Genomic DNA, 19,079 nt, shown 5'->3' on the forward strand with positions numbered 1-19,079 from the left:
GCTAAAGACAAGCACGCTACTGCGAGCTGTTTTCAGGTAAACTTGCAGCTTTGGGACAAGTGATTCAGACCCTGGGTCTGTGTCTGGAGCCAGACGGGAGTGTCTGGCTCAGCAAGACAGGGTGCTGGAGTCCTGAGCTGGCAGGGAAAACAGAAGCAGGGGTAGTCTTTGCACATCGGGTGGCAGCTCCCAAGGGGGTTTCTGTGATCCAACCCGTCACATAAGTATTATGAACAAAGTTGTTTTTAAGTTATTCCCTCAGACAGTCTAATCTGACCAGCTGCTTTCTGGTTCACTACTGACCAGAAGCAATTGTGCTTGTGTCAGACAAGCCCACAGCTAAGCCTTAGATCCTATAAATATAACTGTCAGTATGGATGAGTCAGAAAACTCCCAAGTCAAAAGAGGATTACATTTACTAGATCCTGTTGGTTCTGCCATTTGAAAAAGATTTTATAGCCATGTACAATAAAAAAAAAAGTCTGAATTTACCTAAAGGCAAAGGTCTATCTAGGTAACATTCAAATAAAGTCCTTTGCACAGCCACTCCTAAAATACAAACAATGTACTGTACCACTCCCGTTTTCTACTTGCTAACAGTTGTCCCACCATAAACAAGATTGTGCCAATGATCCTAGAGTTAGGACTAATGGGGAGAGAGGGAACAGGGGGAGAAACAAGGATCAGCAAGACTATTAGAAATAGTATATAAAACTTTCAAAGCTACAGTTTCATCAAGCAGGAAGGAATAGCATGAAGTTTGGCTAACTTTAATCCTAACCATACATTTTCCATAATGGTGGAAAAAAAGTAAAGGCTGAAAACTCCGCTAATGGAGTGGGTAGCTTTCCTTGGCAGGTGTTGGGGCCCAAGCCATCAATTTCAAATAAGCTGCTGACTTCTAGCTCTAGTATTTTGTTTGCAAATAATCGTCCAATTGAGTAGTAAAATGCAAGATGAAGCAGATTGCAGCTCATCTCTGAAGGCTGGCAGCTCCGGCATCTCTTCTGCTGTCCATAATTTCATTAAGATGAATTGTAGGAAAACAAGTTTCAGAGTAACAGCCGTGTTAGTCTGTGTACTCCTGTTCTTCTTTTTGTAGGAAAACAGAGGACCGACCAATCTATACTTAAAAGGCTGCAGTGGCACAGCTGAAAACCTTCAGTGAAGATGCTAATGTGCCAACAGGAGGGCTTCTCCCATTGACACAGTTAGTCCACCTCCCCCAGAGGCAGTAGTTATGCTGATGAGAGAATTAGCATTGTCTACACCAGAAGTTAGGTCGGTTTAACTGTGTCGCTCAGGGGTATGGATTTTTCACAGCCCTGGGCAACATAGTTATACCAATGTAAGTTTCTAGTGTAGACCTGGCTATGAGCAAAAAGTAGAGGCTTACATCCCATAGGAGAATGGCCTAACAATCAAGCTGCAGTGAAGACCCTTGGCTATTTCCCTACTGAGGGGGATTCAAATAACACTGCACAGAAGTGTGTTAGTCTCTAATGTGTCACAAGGACTCCTCGTTGTTTTTACTGCATAGAACGTAAGCATTGTGTTGATCAGGCACGGTCCTGGAGGTCACTGGGGAGCCCCTTCATTTTTGTACTTCCTTCTGGCTAGTAGGCTTAGTACCCCAATTAGTACATGTTCATGGAGTCACTGAAGCCCTAAAATAAGGTTTAGATGTGTTTTTAATATTGTATGCCAACAATCCGATCATGGCAAATTAACTACATTGTAATTTAAGAACTAGATTTAGTGCCTCTGAATAGCACATTAACACCCATGAGTTACATGATGTGATTTGATACATTTTGTATTGAGGGAGTGCAGGCTGAAATGGTTTGGTTGTGTAAAGCACAGTCCTGACAACTATGTGGGTAAGACCAACCCATCAAGATAGAAGGAAAAAGAGGTCAACCCAAGAAGTGATTGGCAAAACTATAACCCACCCTCATGAGAAGATGGCATAGGGCTTTCTGGTACACCTCTACCTCAATACAACACTGTCATCGGGAGCAAAAAAAAAAAATCTTACCGCGATATAGGTGAAACCACGTCAAATTGAACTTCCTTTGATCCGCCAGAGTGTGCAACCCCGCCCCCTCCTCCCCAGAGCACTGCTTTACCGTGTTATATCTCAATTCGTGTTATATCTGAATTCATGTTATATCGGGGTAGAGGTATATGTAGCAGGGAGTCTCAGCTGGCCTGATCAGCTCAGTGCACCCCACATACTTGTCATTATATTAATTTAAAGGATGTCTTGTAATATATCATTGAAAATCTAGTAACTCACTGATTAGTATTCTTGTGAGATTATTTACTGTTAACATAAAAAATTATAAATGTGCTGGAAATGTTCTTAAAATGTGGTAGGGCTTAAGGCACCCTGGGCTAGACCAAGGAATGTGGCTCTGCCTGCTTGTATGCGTCTCCAATGTAAATTGATCGACACACAATGGAAGTACATTTACATAAAACTTAAACAAAGCCATCAAAGAGGAGGAGACTGAGAAAAAAATCAACATGGCATCAGCTCTCTGGTGGACACAGCAAGCTGAGCCCCCAGGAGGGTTTCCTGCCTTTGAAAACAAGGATGAACCTTGAGAATACGAGTGGAGAAAGCAAGCCATTTTGGCATTCTTCACCTGAAGAAGAAAAGACATCAAGCACTTTGAGATCTGAGTTGGATCCTGGCTAAGGACTAGCCAGCCGTGCTAGAAGACTGATTTTTTCCACCATAGTCCATTTTAAACAAAAGATCCCAGCTTGTCAAATTGGGTTTTAGTATTAGAAGCACTGTCAAGGCGGATTCCCCACTCTGACACTTCGAGTGCAGAAAGTGGGGACGTGCATGGATTCTAAAAATTACAAACCTGGAGTGGCCAGTATTATTAAACTCCCAAGGTTACAGTTTCTCTCTGACTTTGTATGCTTAGATGATGCCACCACCCAAATACAAAAAATAAATAAATAAAACACACACACTCCCTTTGAAACCAGAAAGGCACACTTTGGAATTCCTTCCTGTGGGGTACCCTCAAGCCCTTTCACCCCCCCTCCCCCCCGGGGAAGAGCTGAGAAAGAAAAACAAAGGAAATTAGCTGGTGGCAACAGCTAATTTAACAGATGCACAAACATTTTAGAAGACCGAAAATCCAATCCGGTTCTTAAAAAAGGTAAATTTTATTAAAAACAAAAAAGAAAAATACATCTGGAATTTAGGCTTTTGCTAGATTTACAAAACCCACTTACAAAATTCAATCAAGAATAACCTCCTTGACGTCCAGCTTAAAGGTTAAAGACAAAACAAAAAGTATTTGGGGTTAGCACAGAGGAGCCCACAAGCCAATAAGAAACCAACAGAAATAAACCTAATCGCATCTTTCTAGACATTCCCTAATTTACTTACATATCTGGGGTTTCAGATAAGCAACCTCTAGGTATAATCTGATGGTTTTTCATATCTGGCTTAAGCTTCTCACAGCGTAACTGCTCCCTGTTCCCCTCTTTCCTGGAGAACCACAACACCTAGACACAGGGAAGGTTTTTGTTTTTTGGTTTCCCTCCACCCCACCAATTTTAAAAGTTTCTAGCCCTCCCATTGGCTCTTTTGGTCAGATGCCCACTCCTTTTCTTTTACCTGTGGGATTGTTAACCCTTTACAGGTAAAGGAAGCAGAGAACCACCACCAAGAGGGATTCCCTAGCAAACTGGCTGTCTCGGTGTCCACAAAAGGGAGCTATCCCCCCCCCTCTCATTTATCACAAGCATATTTTCACTTTTGTTTATTTGGAACCTTTTCTAGCCCAATTCCTTCTGTTTGGTATCATTTAAATATCTGTCATTTATTAATAAACAATCTTGTTTTATTGCACAACCATCTTAGTGGAGTGTTTTAAACTGAAAGAGTAAAATCCAGTCAAACAGGCTGATACTGTGTAAGGTCTTCTCATTTTAGCACTTACAAAACCTTATGAGTATTAGCCTGCTAAACCCCTGGTTGTGAGTTCAATCCTTGAGGGGGCCATTTAGGGGTCTGGGACAAAAATCTGTCTGGGGATTGGTCCTGCCCTGAGCAGGGGGCTGGACTAGATGACCTCCTGAGGTCCCTTCCAACCCTGATATTCTATGATTCTATGATCAAATTTGCTGGTCCTTTAGAGAAGGGCTGAGCACTGCATGGGAGACAGTTTCGGGTAGACACAGGACCAGAGGGGTAGTTAGTATAGTAAGTATAGTATCACCCTGCATGAAATAATCAGGCTGGTGGAAGCCAGGGTGAGGTCACTGATGTAAGCAGGCTGCTGGTGTCAGGTCTCCGAGTCAAAGTTGCACAGTACAGAAGCACACAAGGTTACAGGTGACACTTTACTGGTCTGGGTGAAACTCCAAAGCGTCAGTGGAATATCATAAAGGAAGACATTAGAATGTGGTGTGATAGACTAAAGGATATAGCATATATAGCATTGAACAGAGCACTCTAGAGAGAGAGAGGACTCGTAAAGTAGACTCCATTAGATGGGATTAACGAAAGGAAGACTACAATACATTTTGTGCATCTAAAATTTCACAAACAAGTCTGTCATACTACACTACACAACAAGTAATAGACATGACAAGACTTTTTTTAAGTTTACAGATACACATGTGCCTTCCTAAATAACAGACAATTGATTTATATGGCACCCACATAGCAACTGAACACCTCAAATATTAAATTAATAAGGTTATGTATATTAAGTAGTATTCAATCAATTTCAGCTGGCCCTAGCAAGGGGACCTACTCTGAGTCTGAGCCTCTGCAAAATCTTTCATTTAAGAATGATGTTTCAAGCCATTATGATTTCAAAAGGTAACTTTCAAAACATGAACCCAGCATAAGCCAAGCTACTGCCACCTTCAAGTCTGAAAAGAGCTGTAATATTTCTGCTACTTTTCATAGCTTCTCCAAGCTGCACCAAAGGGAGAACAATACCTATTGTCAGTTTTAAGGATACTATGCAGAACCCTGTGGGGCAGCAGTGAAACTCAGAAATCATGTGAATGATACTGTTTGGAAAAGGATAAAGCAGAAGCCATTACTCAAGACTGGGAGAATCAGTAGAATAACAAAGGCCCTCTCCCCCACCCCCACCGCTGGATGGTTGGGGGGAGGGGGAATTCCTTTTCCCGTCCAGCAACTAAAAGTGGATAGAGATTCAATTTTATACAACATTTAACGAGGCAGAGACTTACAGAGGTTCACCCCCTTACCTCTTCAACCAAGAGGTCCCGTGAGAGCATCCGGATAGAATCATAGATTCTATGACAGGAGTCTACCACAGAGCTGTCTTAACCAGTTAGGTGGTAGCATTTCTCACCTGCATATTTCAAAGTACTAGTAACCTTAGTTGTCCAGACAATGTGTGTGAAATTTTTCAAGACCCAAAAAGTCAAGGTACAACTCATAGCCAACAGTAGTTCCAGTATTTCTGGGCTATTGCCAGTAGTAAAGTGAGGTCCTGAAGGAGGATGCAGGGAAAATCCTTCCAGACACCTGGCCAGGGACCCACAAAGTTGGGTCAAGATTACTTGCAGTCTATACTAACTTTTTCCTCTTGGTCCAGTCTCCTAACCCAGCCACATCTCTGCAGGTCAACAGCCACATTTTAAAAACATACAAGAAGTTTAATTAATTTGTCCCCTTCAATGCAGTTTCACATTAACAGTAAACAGAGGGATTCACCTATGTCAACAATCTAATTAGTGGTGGCCAAAATGCACAACAAGAGAGTGATCTATTCCATATTGGTGTTTTATAACATGTACCTGTAAACACACAATTAGCATCCCAACACGCAGGATGCCAAATCTTTTGTTAAGCTCAACAGTTACATTTGTTGGTTCATAACCCCTTTACATCCCTCTTGTAGGAAAGATCAGAGCAATATTGTAGAACAGTTTCCATCTATTTTCCCAGCATTTTCTTCCTAGTAGCTATCTCTTACAGGTGCTCATTTTGCAGTATGTTAAGTTACTGAAAAGAATTTTTCCTTCCACTTCCTAAACACTGTCTCACTAGTATGGGCAAATCTCTTAGGGAAACCTGCTACTTCCCTGGAACTGACGGGCATGTATGCTGCTCCCCTCCCCATCACAGTACATCCCAGGTGAGTTTCTTCTCAGCTAAGAACAGATTTAAAAATTTTATTAAGCTGCTGTACAGTTTTCATACCACTTCTCTGTGAAAAAGCCTTCTCCAAAGCCTACCAACGTTAGGCAAACAGCAAAGGAGAAAGAGAAATGTAGAGGCACAGACAGAAGGATGCATTCCCCCCTCCCCCATGAAGATTTTAAGTGAGACCTGTTTAATGGAAGCTACATTTAGTGTGCAGCTACCCTCCACCTCCGCATCCCTCCCGCCTCTAGGACCCTAAGACACAAAGCAACAGTTCCCCCAGGATCCAGCCTGCTCCAGGCCCCCTAACTCTGCCCGCTCCTCTCAAGGCAGCTTCGAGGCGAGCCTGGTTTCGGCCGCTCGGCGATCCGCCGACAACACCCAGCACTTACACAGCGATTTCCTCAGGCTGCAACTCCGCTTCTCCGTGCGGCGGAGAGCTTTCCACTGAAAGCAAAACAAGCCTGACACCCCCCCCCCCCCGCCCGGCTTCCCCAGACCCGCCCCACGGCTTGAGGGGGGCGAGGAGCGAGTCAGCCCAACCTGCCCCCCACACCCCACAGCCACTCCCGCTGGCTCCACGCAGCCGCCCCCACACACCTGCGGGGAGGCCGCTCAGGGCTCACGCGTGAGAGTGGGCGCGGCCCGTTAACCCCCCCCCGGCGGCACTCCCTCACACCGGGGTCACCCACTGCCACCCCCAGGGGCGGGGCGGGCGCGCGCTCACTCACTCACTTTCTGAGCCTCCATAGCGAGGCTGCCGCAGGCGCGCGCGGAAGACACCCACCGCCTCAGCCCGCCCGCTAATCAAAGTCGCCGGCGGGCGAGAGGCTCCGCTCTTGCACCCTCCGCGCTCGTCGGCCCCGCCCACAGCCACACCCCTGCGCGTGCGCCGTCCTGTCCTCCACAAACTCCCTTCCCTCCCTGCCGAGCGTGCCCGCCCTTTCCCGGGCCGGACGCACCGCCCCCTTGCTTGCTCGGCCAATAGAGACGCGACGCCTCCACCAGGCACCGCCTCCACCCCGCCCCTTGCCCCGTCCCGTACGTGACTTGGAACGTCTACTTCGAGGTGGGAGGGGAAAGGCGAGAGAGACGGAGGTGCGAGCTGCAGCGCTGGCGCCTGCGCAGTGGGCGTGGTGAGGGGTTGGGCTGTGGGCGTCTCACGCTAAAGGAATGCAGCGCCTTACCTGCCCTGGAGTCGCAGGTTCGCGTCCAGGCCGCACACATGCGCTGCCCAGTGCAGTAACTGGACACAGTCCTAGGGGGACCAGATGTCCCAATTTTATAGCAACAGTTCTGATTTTTGGGTCTTTTTCCTATATAGGCGCCTATTACCCCGCACCTCCTGTCCTGATGTTTCACATTTGATGTCTGGTCACCCTACACAGTCCCATCCATGCCTGGGCTATCATATCCTATTCCCACAGCAGCATCAGGGGTGGAGGGTGTATTGACCTGGCAAAGGCCGACAGTGGAGTGTGTATCCATGCCATAGCCACCCCCTCAGTGACACAAGCCATTTTCATTCTGGCCAGAGTTGACAAGTGACCAATGATTTTCAGTGGCTAGCAATTCCAGGTGTTCAAGAAATCATGAGTCAGGTCCCCAAAATCATGACATTTAAAAAAAAAATCTTTAACAGTTGAGGTTATTTTTATTTGTCTCTTGCTTTCAGAGCCTGTATGGCACACTTGGCTAATGGCTTTCATTTTTTTTCCCACATCCATGAGGGCTAAAAAAAATAAAATTTTATTTTAGTGAAAACTGAGATGCATACAGGAGCTCGGGCTTTAAGAAAAGCAGCAAATATCCCAAGACTCGCACTAAAATCACAAGAGTTGGCAACACTGGATTTTGCTTTGCCTCTATTTTTGTGTGTCCGGCTGGGATGCCTCAAAGGGACCTCATTTCTAGAGAGCAGGTGCTCAGCACGTTCTGAAAATCAGGCCCTTATAAGGCATCTCAAGTCAGACACATAAAAATCACTAATTCCTTTTGAAAGTTTAGGCCCCTGAGCCTGACAGAGGCTCAAGCACATGATCAGAGCTTTTGAAATGATAATTGTGGGTACACCTGTGAACATCACCATATTTCTGAATGTTTCAGGCTGAGTATCCACTTTCTAAGGTTTTCACCCAATTTTGTATTTTGTCTTGTATACAGCAGTCAAACTTGACACATAAGGGATCTTTTCCCCTACACCTGAAATGTATTTAGTTTGCCCTACTTAGTGCCTTGTAAACCAGCTTTGTAGTATTTCAGGGCCTTCTGACCCATGGAATAAAAAGTGTATCATATAGCGTTTGAAATGGGTGGTAACTCTTCATATCAATGACGTTTTACAAATATATAACTATAAAAATATTCACAGTATTTGAGAGTATCTGTGACTGTATCACTCTTGATTGGGGCTTTGGCATTATTGTAATGTCACTGATTAATAATAGTATAAACTCTGGTAGCAAAGTAAAAGAAAAGAAAACCACATTATGGTAACTCTCCAGGACTACCTTCACTACTACATCACCACTTAATGGTAAAAAGGATTTATTAAGCCAATTTGGGCCTCAATTTGTTTTATTTATGTATTTTAAAAAAATAACTATAGAACCAATTTTGAAACTATGCAAAAGGAGTGTCCTTTCAAAGTGTTTTTAATTTTGAGGGAGGAGCTTTGGGGACATAAATGGGAATTAAGAGGGATGAACCCCCATTTTTTCTTAGTATCATTGATTTTTCTAAAGCATTATGGACTTCCTACATTCATGAAAGTCAATCAGGCACTCAAAGTAAATTTTATAAAACAAGATACCTAGTAACAGGAGGAAATGAATTCTCTAGTGAGGTAGAACTCCACACCCTTTTGTTATTAGTATTGTTTAAGATTTGGGAGATCAGGACCCCACTGTATTAGACACTGTAGAAACACATAACAAGAGACAGGCCTGCCTCAAAGAGCTTCCAATGACAAATATCTGACAGACAAAGGTTGAGAAGGAAAATGGGCACAGAGAGGTGAAATGACTGGCCCAATGTCACACAGGACCAGGCAACAGAGCCAGAAATACAGCTCAGATCTAAAAGAACGAGGAGTACTTGTGGCACCTTAGAGACTAACAAATTTATTTGAGCATAAGCTTTCGTGGGCTATAAACTTATAGCTAAAACTTATGCTCAAATAAATTTGTTAGTCTCTAAGGTGCCACAAGTACTTCTCGTTCTTTTTGCTGATACACACTAACATGGCTACCACTCTGAGCTCAGGTCTACTAAATCTAAAAATGATTAGGGGTATGGAACCACTTCTATATGAGGGGAGATTAAAAAGACTGGGACTTTTCAGCTAGGAAAAGAGATGACGGATGGGAGTTAAGATAGAGGCCTATAAAATCATGACTGGCAGGGCCGGCTTTAGGCCGATTCCCCTGAATTGGGCCCCGCGCCTAAGAGGGCCCCGCGCCCTAAAGAAGAGCGCCTAATATAGGCGCCTTTTTAATTTTTACTCACCCAGCAGCAGTGGCGTAGCCAGCTTTTAAGAGGAGGGGGAGCAAACCTAAAAAAGGCACCCCCCCTTGGCTCCTCCTCTGGCCACGCCCCTCGGCTCCTCCTTCGGCCGCTCCACGCCCCCCCCCTTGGCTGGCTCCTCCGGCCGCACCACCCCTCCCCCGCATGGCTCCTCCGGCTGCAGCTGCTCGGCCGCCAGCCTGCACCCCCCTCCTTGCTCCTCCGGCCGTGGCTGCCGGGCCACAGCCTGCCTGCGTTCCCCCTCCCCCCCGCTCCTCCGGCCGCAGCTGCTGGGCCACAGCCAGCATGCGTCCCCTCTTCTCCGGCTGCGCCCCCCCCCCCTCGCTCCTCCGGCCGCTTTTGCAAAGTGTGCTGAGGGGAAGCGGCTGCTTCCTCTGCACCCCGCTAGCTACGCTACTGCCCAGCAGCGGTCCGGGTCTTCGGTGGCACTTCGCTGGCAGGTCCTTCACTCGCTCCAGATCTTTGGCGGCACTTCGGCAGCGGGTCCTTCGCTCACTCCGGGTCTTCGGCAGCGGGTCCTTCGGTGCCGCGGAAGACCCGGAGCAAGTGAAAGACCCGCTGCCGAAGTGCCGCCAAAGACCTGGATCACCGCCGGGTATTCGAATCAGGCCCTGCACTTCCTAAAGCCGGCCCTGATGACTGGTGTGGAGAAAGTGAATAAGGAAGTGCTATTTACCCCTTCACATAACACAAGAACCAAGGGTCACCCAATGAAATTAATAGGCAGCAAGTTTTAAAAAAAACACAAGGAACTACTTCTTCATAAGGTGCACAATCAATCTGTGGAACTCATTGCCAGCAGGGGTGGCAAGTGTGTAGAAATTTTGGTGGTGCCCAGAACCCACCCCTGCCCAAACTCCGCCCCCCCAAACTCCACCCCCCACCTGCCCAAGGCTCTGGGAGGGAGTTTGAGTGTGGGAGGAGGTCTGGGGTGCAGGCCCTAGGCTGGGGCAGGGGATTGGGGTGCAGGCTCTGGGAGGGAGTTTGGGGATGGAAGGGGTGCAGAGGGAGGGGGTGCAGGGGTGAGGGGTGTGGGGTGAGGGCTATGGGGTGTGGGGTATGGCTGCAGATGAGGGGTTTGCGATGTGGGAGGGGCTCAGGGCTCGGGCAGAGGGTTGGGGTGCAGGGGGATGAGGGCTCTGGCTGGGACTGGGGATAAGGTGTTTGGGGTGTGGGAGGGGCTCAGGGCTTGGGTAGAGGGTTGCGAGTGCGGTGGGGGGGTGAAAGCTCTGACTGGGGGTGTGGGCTCTGGGGTGGGGCCGGGCTGGGGATGAGTTTGGGGTGAAGGCAGGATGCTCCAGGACAGGGGCCAGAGAGGAGGACTCCCCCCAGCCCTTTCCCTGCCGGCAGCAGCAAGCTCTGGGGGAGAAGCCCCCCTTTCCTGCCCCCCCCAGCAGCACACGGTCACTGCATGTGCTCCTAGGGCCCCTCTCAGGTCCAGGAATCTCCCTCACCTCCCCCGTGGTGGGTGCCAGAGGGTGCTGCGTGTGCCTCCTCCCCTGCTGTTGCCCCTGACTGCAGGTTCACTGGGGGGTGAGGGATGGGGCTGCCTCCTTGCCCAGCATGGGGCAGGAGCGGTGACTGCGGGGGGGGGGGGGGAGCTGTGATGCTGGAGGGTCCTGCCAGAAAAGGGAAGGGTTTGAGGGGGAAGGGCAGGCTCAGAGTCAGTCTGTCCTGGCAGGGAGATGGGGAGCACTAGGACCCTGCGGCAGCAGTTGCTGCAGGGAGGCAGCATGGAGCTGCAGGGAAGTGTGTGTCAGTTTTCAGAGTAGCAGCCCCGCTCCGAGCCCGGGAAGGCAAGAGGGGGCCGGGGGAGGGGGGGGGCGCAGGGGGGCCGGGGAGGACACCCGGCCCCAAATATTGGTGGAGCTGGGCCCCTGGGCCCCTGGGCTCTGAATATTGCTGGTGCCCGAGCACCACGTTGGTATGGAACTCGAGGCATATGCCCAGGGGATGTTGTGATGTCCAAAAGTATAACTGGGTTCAAAAAAGAATTAGATAAATTCATGGAAGACAGATCCATCAATGGCTATTAGCTAAGATAGTCAGGGCTGGAGCCCCATACTCTGGGTTTCCCTAAAGCTCTGACTGCCAGAACCTGGGACCGGATGACAGGGGACGGATAATTCAATAAACTGCCCTGTTCTGGTCGCTCCCTCTGAAGCATCTGGCACAGGCCACTGTCAGAAGACAGGATACTGGTCTAGATGAACCTAGGGTGACCAGACAGCAAGTGTGAAAAATCGGGATGGGGTGGGGGGTAATAGGAGCCTATATAAAAAAAAAGACCCAAAAATCGGGACTGTCCCTATAAAACCGGGACATCTGGTCACCCAGCTGGTCTGAGCCAGTATGGCTGTTCTTAGATCCCAGTCTCATGCCTCATGCAGCAGGCTATGCTGCGTCTCAAGGGCTGGAACTGATTTATTGAATGATCCTGAGGGTGTGTGTTTTGTTTTGTTTTTCCCCTCAAATCACGCACACACAACTGTGCACATAATTACCATGACTGTGTGAGCAAAGAAGAATATGTGTGAGCAAATCTACAATTAGATAATAGACAATTGACTATTTGCCCATCCAAAAGCAGGAATTTTGCATTTAAATTAGCCATGTGATTGTGCATGTCACTACATAAATAAAGAGACCTGAAGAAGAGCTCTGTGTAGCTCGACAGCTTGTGTCTGCCAGCAACAGAAGTTGGTCCAATAAAAGATATTACCTCACCCACCTAATATTCTAGGACCAACAGGGCTACAACAACACTGCAAACATTGTGAAAATAAATCCCTTTATGTTCATGTAACTTATATATAAAGAACCTGTGCACATGAAAACGAAACACTGAGGTCTTAGAGACAATGCTTGTTTTTTAATTATTGCAGAGTCTGGTGGCTCATACCAAATAGAAAAAAAGCCATTTGTTTCCACTTAATTTCTCTTGAATAATTTTGTAATCCTAAAAAATGTAACCCTCATTTGAAATATAAAGGAGAACAAGAACATCTTTAAACCGGGGCCTGTTTGAACACACCACACTTTGAGTGATGAGTGCCAAAGAACCCGGGCCTTTGACTACACTCTCTTGATTTGTTTTATTGCAGCAATTGCAGTGAAGATACAATACTCCCATTCAAAGTGTCCCAGATTGTTTTACTGCAGAATGTGGACAGTAAAACAGTATGACAGTATAAAATAGTTTGTGTGTTATGAGTCAGTTCCTAATGTAGGCGGCAACAATCCCTTTTCTCTTGAATATGCACTTTCTGCATTCCTGGTTGCAATCTACTCTGCTGTACAGAAAAGTTCACATGCCACTGATAGGAAATGGTATTATCACTGATGTCCCATCGTACAGTGATTAGTTCAGTTGACTGGTTCTGTATTACTTGCCCTCCTATTCTGTCAGCCAATCTGTCACTCCTACACAGAAAAAAAAATTAACCCTGTTTTGACCAAAACCTGGAACTCTCTTGAAGCCAGTGGGCCAGGGCCTTAGCTGGTACAAGTCAGAATAGATCTTCTGAAGTCATTTTATACTAATTTACACCATCTGAGGACACGGCCTATTATTGGGAGCATGAAACGGATTTAGAACCACATCATAATTGTAACTGTTACAGAGCAATCTGCACATGCAGCTTTCTCTCATGCCATGTGTTCTTCAGGTGTGTCATCTCCTTAATTCTGATGCCCTTTAGAATGGGATTTTTATTTTAAACTGCACATGCGCATTATATCTTTATGAAGGGTAAAGCACGATAAAGCTATGTATCTTGTAGTTAGAACAAAGACTGATAATACAACTATGGGTTTAAAAATAAATGCAGTACTTAACACTTCTGTGCACAACTTCTTAAAGGTTACTCTGAATTTGTAGATCCATAGTGCCCATAATCACTGATCACAAGAGTTATCAACAAGGAGTCTGGTGGCACCTTAAAGACTAACAGATTTATTTGGGCATAAGCTTTCGTGGGTAAAAACCTCACTTCTTCAGATGCATAGAGTGAAAGTTACAGATGCAGGCATTATATACTGACACATGGAGAGCAGGGAGTTACTTCACAAGTGGAGAACCAGTGTTGACAGGGCCAATTCAATCAGGGTGGATGTGGTCCACTCCCAATAATGGATGAGGAGGTGTCAATTCCAGGAGAGGAAAAGCTGCTTCTGTAATGAGCCAGCCACTCCCAGTCCCTATTCAAGGGTCCTCTGGTTCTGGCGACACCATCAGAGGACCCAACCACATCAGCCACACCATCAAGGACTCATTCACCTGCACATCTACTAATGTTATATATGCCATCATGTGCCAGCAATGCCCCTTTGCCATGTACATTGGCCAAACCGGACAGTCCCTCTGCAAAAGAATAAATGGACACAAATCGGACATCAGGAATGGTAACATACAAAAGCCAGTAAGTGAACACTTCAGTCTCCCTGGTCATTCTATTACAGATTTAAAAGTCACTATCATTGAACAAAAAAACTTCAGAGACAGACTTCCAAGAGAAACAGCAGAACTAAAATTAATTTGCAAATTTAACACCATTAATTTGTGTTCTTTCTTCTTTTGTTCTGTACATACGTACAATTGTGTATTTTAGTGCACATGCTGCTTTCTATCCATGCTTCATGATTGAGTTTGCAGGTGATCATCTTATGGACTTGGGTCGAGTGGATCTAGAGGAGGATAAATTTGTGTTGGCTTCTCTCCATCAGTTTTGGGAACCTTCACAGTAAATATCAGAGAGTGCTGACGAAAGGATAAATAGAGGGTTTTGAGAGAAGTGAAGGAAGACAAAGCCCTGGCTGGGATGATTTAGTTGGGGTTGGTCCTGCAGGGGATTGGACTAGATGACCACCTGAGGTCTCTTCCAACCCTAATCTATGATTCTATGATTCTAAGATATACATTTATATCAAAATATTCTGAGTACTTGGTGAGCAAGTTATTTCAAACTATGTGCATATATGATTTATAGGCTATTAAAGCTTATAATATTCATTATATTTGCTTGAATATAGGCTAGTTTTTCTCACTTTCTCAATGCTTGTCTAGACATTACCGGTCTTTTTTCTGGAAAATTCTTTCTTTCTCTTTCGCACATACAGCCTGTTGTCACTCTGTGTGTCCGAAGTGCAGCGACGGCTCCAGGCACCAGCGCTCCAAGCGCATGCCGGGGGCGGCAAGCCACGGGGGGCACCCTGCCGGTCCCTGCGAGGGCGGCAGTCAGGCAGCCTTCGGCGGCATGCCTGTGGGAGGTCTGCCGGTCCCGCGGATTCGGCGGCAATTCGGCGGCGGGTATGCCGAATCCGCAGGACCAGGGACCTCCCGCAGGTATGCCGCCGACGGCAGCCTGCCTGCCGAGCTTGGGGCGGTAAAAAAGCTAGAGCCGCCTGTGCCGAAGTGTTTACCCAAGATTATTAGTGGTCTTGGGGGAGACAGAGGATATAGAAGCAAACACGACGAGAGATATCTGCCTTGAAAAAAGACTGGGATTTTCTGCTTGGAGGGTTTGGAGCAGGCAAGATAATATTTTATTATAGGTAGTATGCACTCAGGGGCGGCAGATTTGTAGAAATGTTGGTGGTGCCCAGAACACCCAGAACCCACCCCCCCAAACTCCCCCTCCCACCTGCCTAAGGCTCTGGAAGGGTGTTTGGGTGGGGAGGGAGTCTGGGGTGCAGGCTCTGGGACGGAGTTTGGGTAGAGGCTCTGGGCTGGGGCAGGGGATTGGGGTGCAGGAGGGGTGCAGGGTGCAGGCTCTGGGAGGGAGTTGGGTGCAGAAGGGATAAGAGGTCGGGCTCTGGGAGAGAGTTTGGGTGGAGGTGGGGGTCTGGGGTGCAGGCTCTGGGAGGGAGTTTGGGTGCTGGGTGCAGGCTCTGGGCTGGGGTGGGGGTAGGGGCAGGAGGGGGTGAGGGGTGCAGGCTCTGGAAGGGAGTTTTGGGGCAAAAGTGGGTGCAGAAGAAGGGGTGGAGGTGCAAGAAGGAGTTTGGGGGGAGGGGGTGGGGTGCAGGGTAGGGGTGTATGAGGGGATGGGGTGCAGGCTCTGGGAGGGAGTTTGGGTGCTGGGTGCAAGCTCTGGGCTGGGGCAGGGGGTGGGGGGTAAGAGGGGGTGAAGGGTGCAGGCTCTGGGAGGGAGTTTGGGTGCTGGGTGCAGGCTGGGGCAGGGGTGGGGGTGTAGAAGGGAGTGAAGGGTGCAGGCTCTGGGAGGGAGTTTGGGTGCTGGGTGCAGGCTGGGGCAGGGGGTGGGAATTGAGGAGGGGGTGAGGGATGCAAGCTCTGAGAGGGAGTTTGGGGGTGAGAGGGGGTGCAAGGGGAGGGGGTGCAGGAGGAAATTTGAGGGCCAGAGGGTGTGTGTGGGGAGGGGGTGTGGGTGCAGGCTCTGGAAGTGGATGGGGGATTCGGTGCTTACCTGGGGCACCCCCTCCGGCAGCGGCTGGGAGGTCTCCGTGTGCTGCTGTCCCCAGGCACTGCCCCTGCAGCTTCCCATTGACTGCAGGGGCGTTCAGGGCGGGGGCAGCGCGCAGCAGCACCCCCACCCCCCCTAATGGGCTGCAAGGACATGCTGGCAGCCATGTGGATCGAGCATGCAGGAAGCTGCTCAGCCCCGCTACGTGGCCAGGTGGCGGCGGGAGGCCCCGGGCTATTTTAAATCGCCCAGGGGCAGCAGGCGGGGCTGGGGGACGCGCGGGGGGAGCATCGGGGGGTAGCGTGTGAGGCGGGGGGCAGGCAGGAAACTTTGCCGGAGCCGGGCCCCCGGGCCAGGAATATTCTTCTCCGACCCTCTGGCCCCCTTGTTGTTGGCCTTCGCCTAACATCTCTGTGAGCCGTTCGTCCCAGCAGGCTGGCTGGCAGGGGAGGAGGAGTGGGGGAGGAGCTCCAGACTGCCGGAGGGATCTGCGAATGCAGGGAGGGAGGGAGGGAGGGAGTGATCTCTGCTGCAGGGGAGAGGAGGGGCTCTCTCTGGCTGTTGGAGCCCCATGTAAGTGACACCATCCGGCCGGCTGCCCTGTTAGCCGCGCGCGCTCTGCATGGGGCGGGGGGGAAGCCGGACATTTACAAATTCCCCCCGGACGCTATTTTTAGCTCAAAAAGCCGGACCTGTCCGGGGGAATCCGGACGAATGGTAACCCTAGATAATCAATATAAAGTATGAAAGGCAACAAGGACAAAGAAAATGTTTTTCAAACTTTTTGGTGTCAGGGGTATTTCTCAATACACATTTTTCATTCTCTGATTTCATATGAAATCCCCACTGTACCAGGAAATGTGCACCCTCTATAGGCACAGTCAGGCCTGTTCCACTGCTACGGGTTATCAGCCCCCTGAGTTCAAAGCCAGGCATTCAGGGTGGTGTGGTACTGAGAAGGAGCACCTGACTGGACCTAAGCATGGGCCACAGTAGGTACGGGAAAGCAGGGTAAAATATAAACGCTCCCTGCCTTCAGTCTGAGGAGGGGAGAGCCAGCTGTTGGGCTTCTGGGTGTGAGTGTAACTAGGGGTTAGGTAGGATTGGTACTGAGCACCTGACCGAGAGAGAGATGGCAAAGGGGTCAAGGCAGGAAGTAGCCTGTGGACAGGGCTGGCTCCAGGCACCAGCCCACCAAGCTTGTGCTTGGGGCGGCACCTGGAGGGGGGCGACGCGGTGCTCCGGCTCCGGCCGCCGGGGAGAGCAGAGCCGCAGTGGGCTCGCCGCCCTCCCGCCCGGCGCTCTGGCCGGTTGGGGAGAGCAGAGCCCCGGCCGGCACTCCGCCCTCCACCCGGGGCTCCGGCCGCCAGCGGAGCCGCGGCAGGCTCGCCACCCTCCCCCCCGGCACTCTGGCCGGTTGGGGAGAGCGGCCTGCGGCCGGGCTCAGTGCCCTCCCCTGCCGCGCTGGGGGCGGCAGGCAGCGTTTTTTGCCTGAGGCAGCAAAAAAGCCAGAGCCGTCCCTGCCTGTGGAAGCTAGAACAGATTGCATACAGGGGAGCAGCTGAGTCTAGGGGATTGTTCCTGGTCTAGAGGGAGGGACTGGGCTCTCCTATATCTCAGCTGTGAGTGATGGTGAGTGGCAATCAGGTTAGGCAGAAACCACCTGTGAGTAAGTGAAAGGATTTAGAGCTGGTTTATCTGCAAACTTGCACTGAAATAATTACATCAGTTTGATTATTATTTGTGTCATTGTAGTGCCTAGAAGCCCTAATCATGAACCAGGAGCCCATTGTGCTAGGTGCTGTACAAACACAGAACAAAAGACACCCCTGCCCCAAAGGGCTTGTTTGAATCCACACCTCTTGTTCTTTCAGTGCAAGTCTTTGTGTGAACGCTTAAGGCGTGTCTCTATGGAGACTTAGGGCAAGTCTACACCACAAATTTACAGATTGTAGCAGCTCTAGTGGAGATCCTCTAAGCCAGTGGTTTTCAAACTTTTTTTCTGGCGACCCAGTTGAAGAAAATTGTTGATGCCCATGACCCAACAGAGCTGGGGATGAGGGGTTTGGGGCACGGGAGGGGCTCAGGGCTGGGGCAGAGGGTTGGTGTGCGGGGGTGAAGGCTCCGAGGTGGGGCTGGGAATGAGGGGTTCAGGGTGTGGGAGGGGGCTCTGGATTGGGGCAGGGGGTTGGGGTGTTGGAGGGGGTCAGGGCTCTGGGCTGAGGGTGCAGGCTCTGGGGTGGGGCCGGGGATGAGGGGTTTGGGTTGCATGAAGGAGCTCCAGCTTTGAAGGGGGGACTCAGGGATGGGGCAGGGGTTTGGGGCGCGGGCTTACCTCGGGCGGCTCCCGGTCACCAGCGCAGTGGGGGGTGCAGAGGTAGGCCTCCTGCCTGTCCTGGCACCGCGGACCGCACTACACCCCGGAAGCAGGCAGCACCAGGTCTGGCTCCTAGGCGGAGGTGCGCAAGTGGCTCCGCGTGGCTCTCGGCCGCAGGCACCGCCCCCCCAGCTCCCATTGACCAGTTCTTGGCCAAAGGGAGTACACAGCTGGTGCTCAGGGCAGCACCTGGAGCCCCGTGGCCCTCCGGCCTAGGAGCCAGACCTGCTGCTGGCCACTTCCGGGGCTCAGCGCGGTGTCGGAACAGGTAGGGACTAGCCTGCCTTAGCCGGGCAGCACCGTCAACGGGACTTTTAACGGCCCGGTCGGGAGTGCTGACCAGAGCCGCCACGACCCAGTGCCTGACATTCCACAACCCAGTTCTGGGTCGCGACCCACAGTTTGAAAACTACTGCTCTAAGCCAATGGGAGAGAGGTGTCCTGTTGGCTTAATAACTCCACCTTCCTGAGAGGCGGTAGCTATGTCAACATGAGAAGCTCTCCTGTCAACATAGCATTATCTACACAAGGGGGTTAAAGTTGGTATAACTACGTTGCTCAGGGTGTAGATTTTTCACACCCCTGAGAGACTTAG

At 49.7% G+C, this 19,079-nt stretch overlaps 1 protein-coding gene across 3 annotated transcripts in view; it reads right to left on the minus strand.

The window, feature by feature from the left end:
• Positions 1 to 7,017, minus strand: part of FSD1L (fibronectin type III and SPRY domain containing 1 like) — a 75,275-nt gene extending 68,258 nt beyond the window's left edge. For 2 of the 3 annotated variants that reach the window (XM_054031278.1, XM_054031276.1), the window contains exon 1: positions 6,899 to 7,017. In XM_054031278.1, coding sequence (XP_053887253.1) covers positions 6,899 to 6,913 — 15 coding nt within the window. In that variant the 5' untranslated portion in view covers positions 6,914 to 7,017. Of the gene's footprint in view, positions 1 to 6,555; positions 6,631 to 6,898 lie in introns of those variants that run through there. The other variant, XM_054031277.1, reaches the window with a different exon arrangement.
• Between the last annotated feature and the right edge of the window lie 12,062 nt (positions 7,018 to 19,079).

This window comes from Malaclemys terrapin, chromosome 6 (genome assembly GCF_027887155.1).
Source record: "Malaclemys terrapin pileata isolate rMalTer1 chromosome 6, rMalTer1.hap1, whole genome shotgun sequence".
In the NCBI taxonomy this organism is placed as follows: Eukaryota; Metazoa; Chordata; order Testudines; family Emydidae; genus Malaclemys; species Malaclemys terrapin.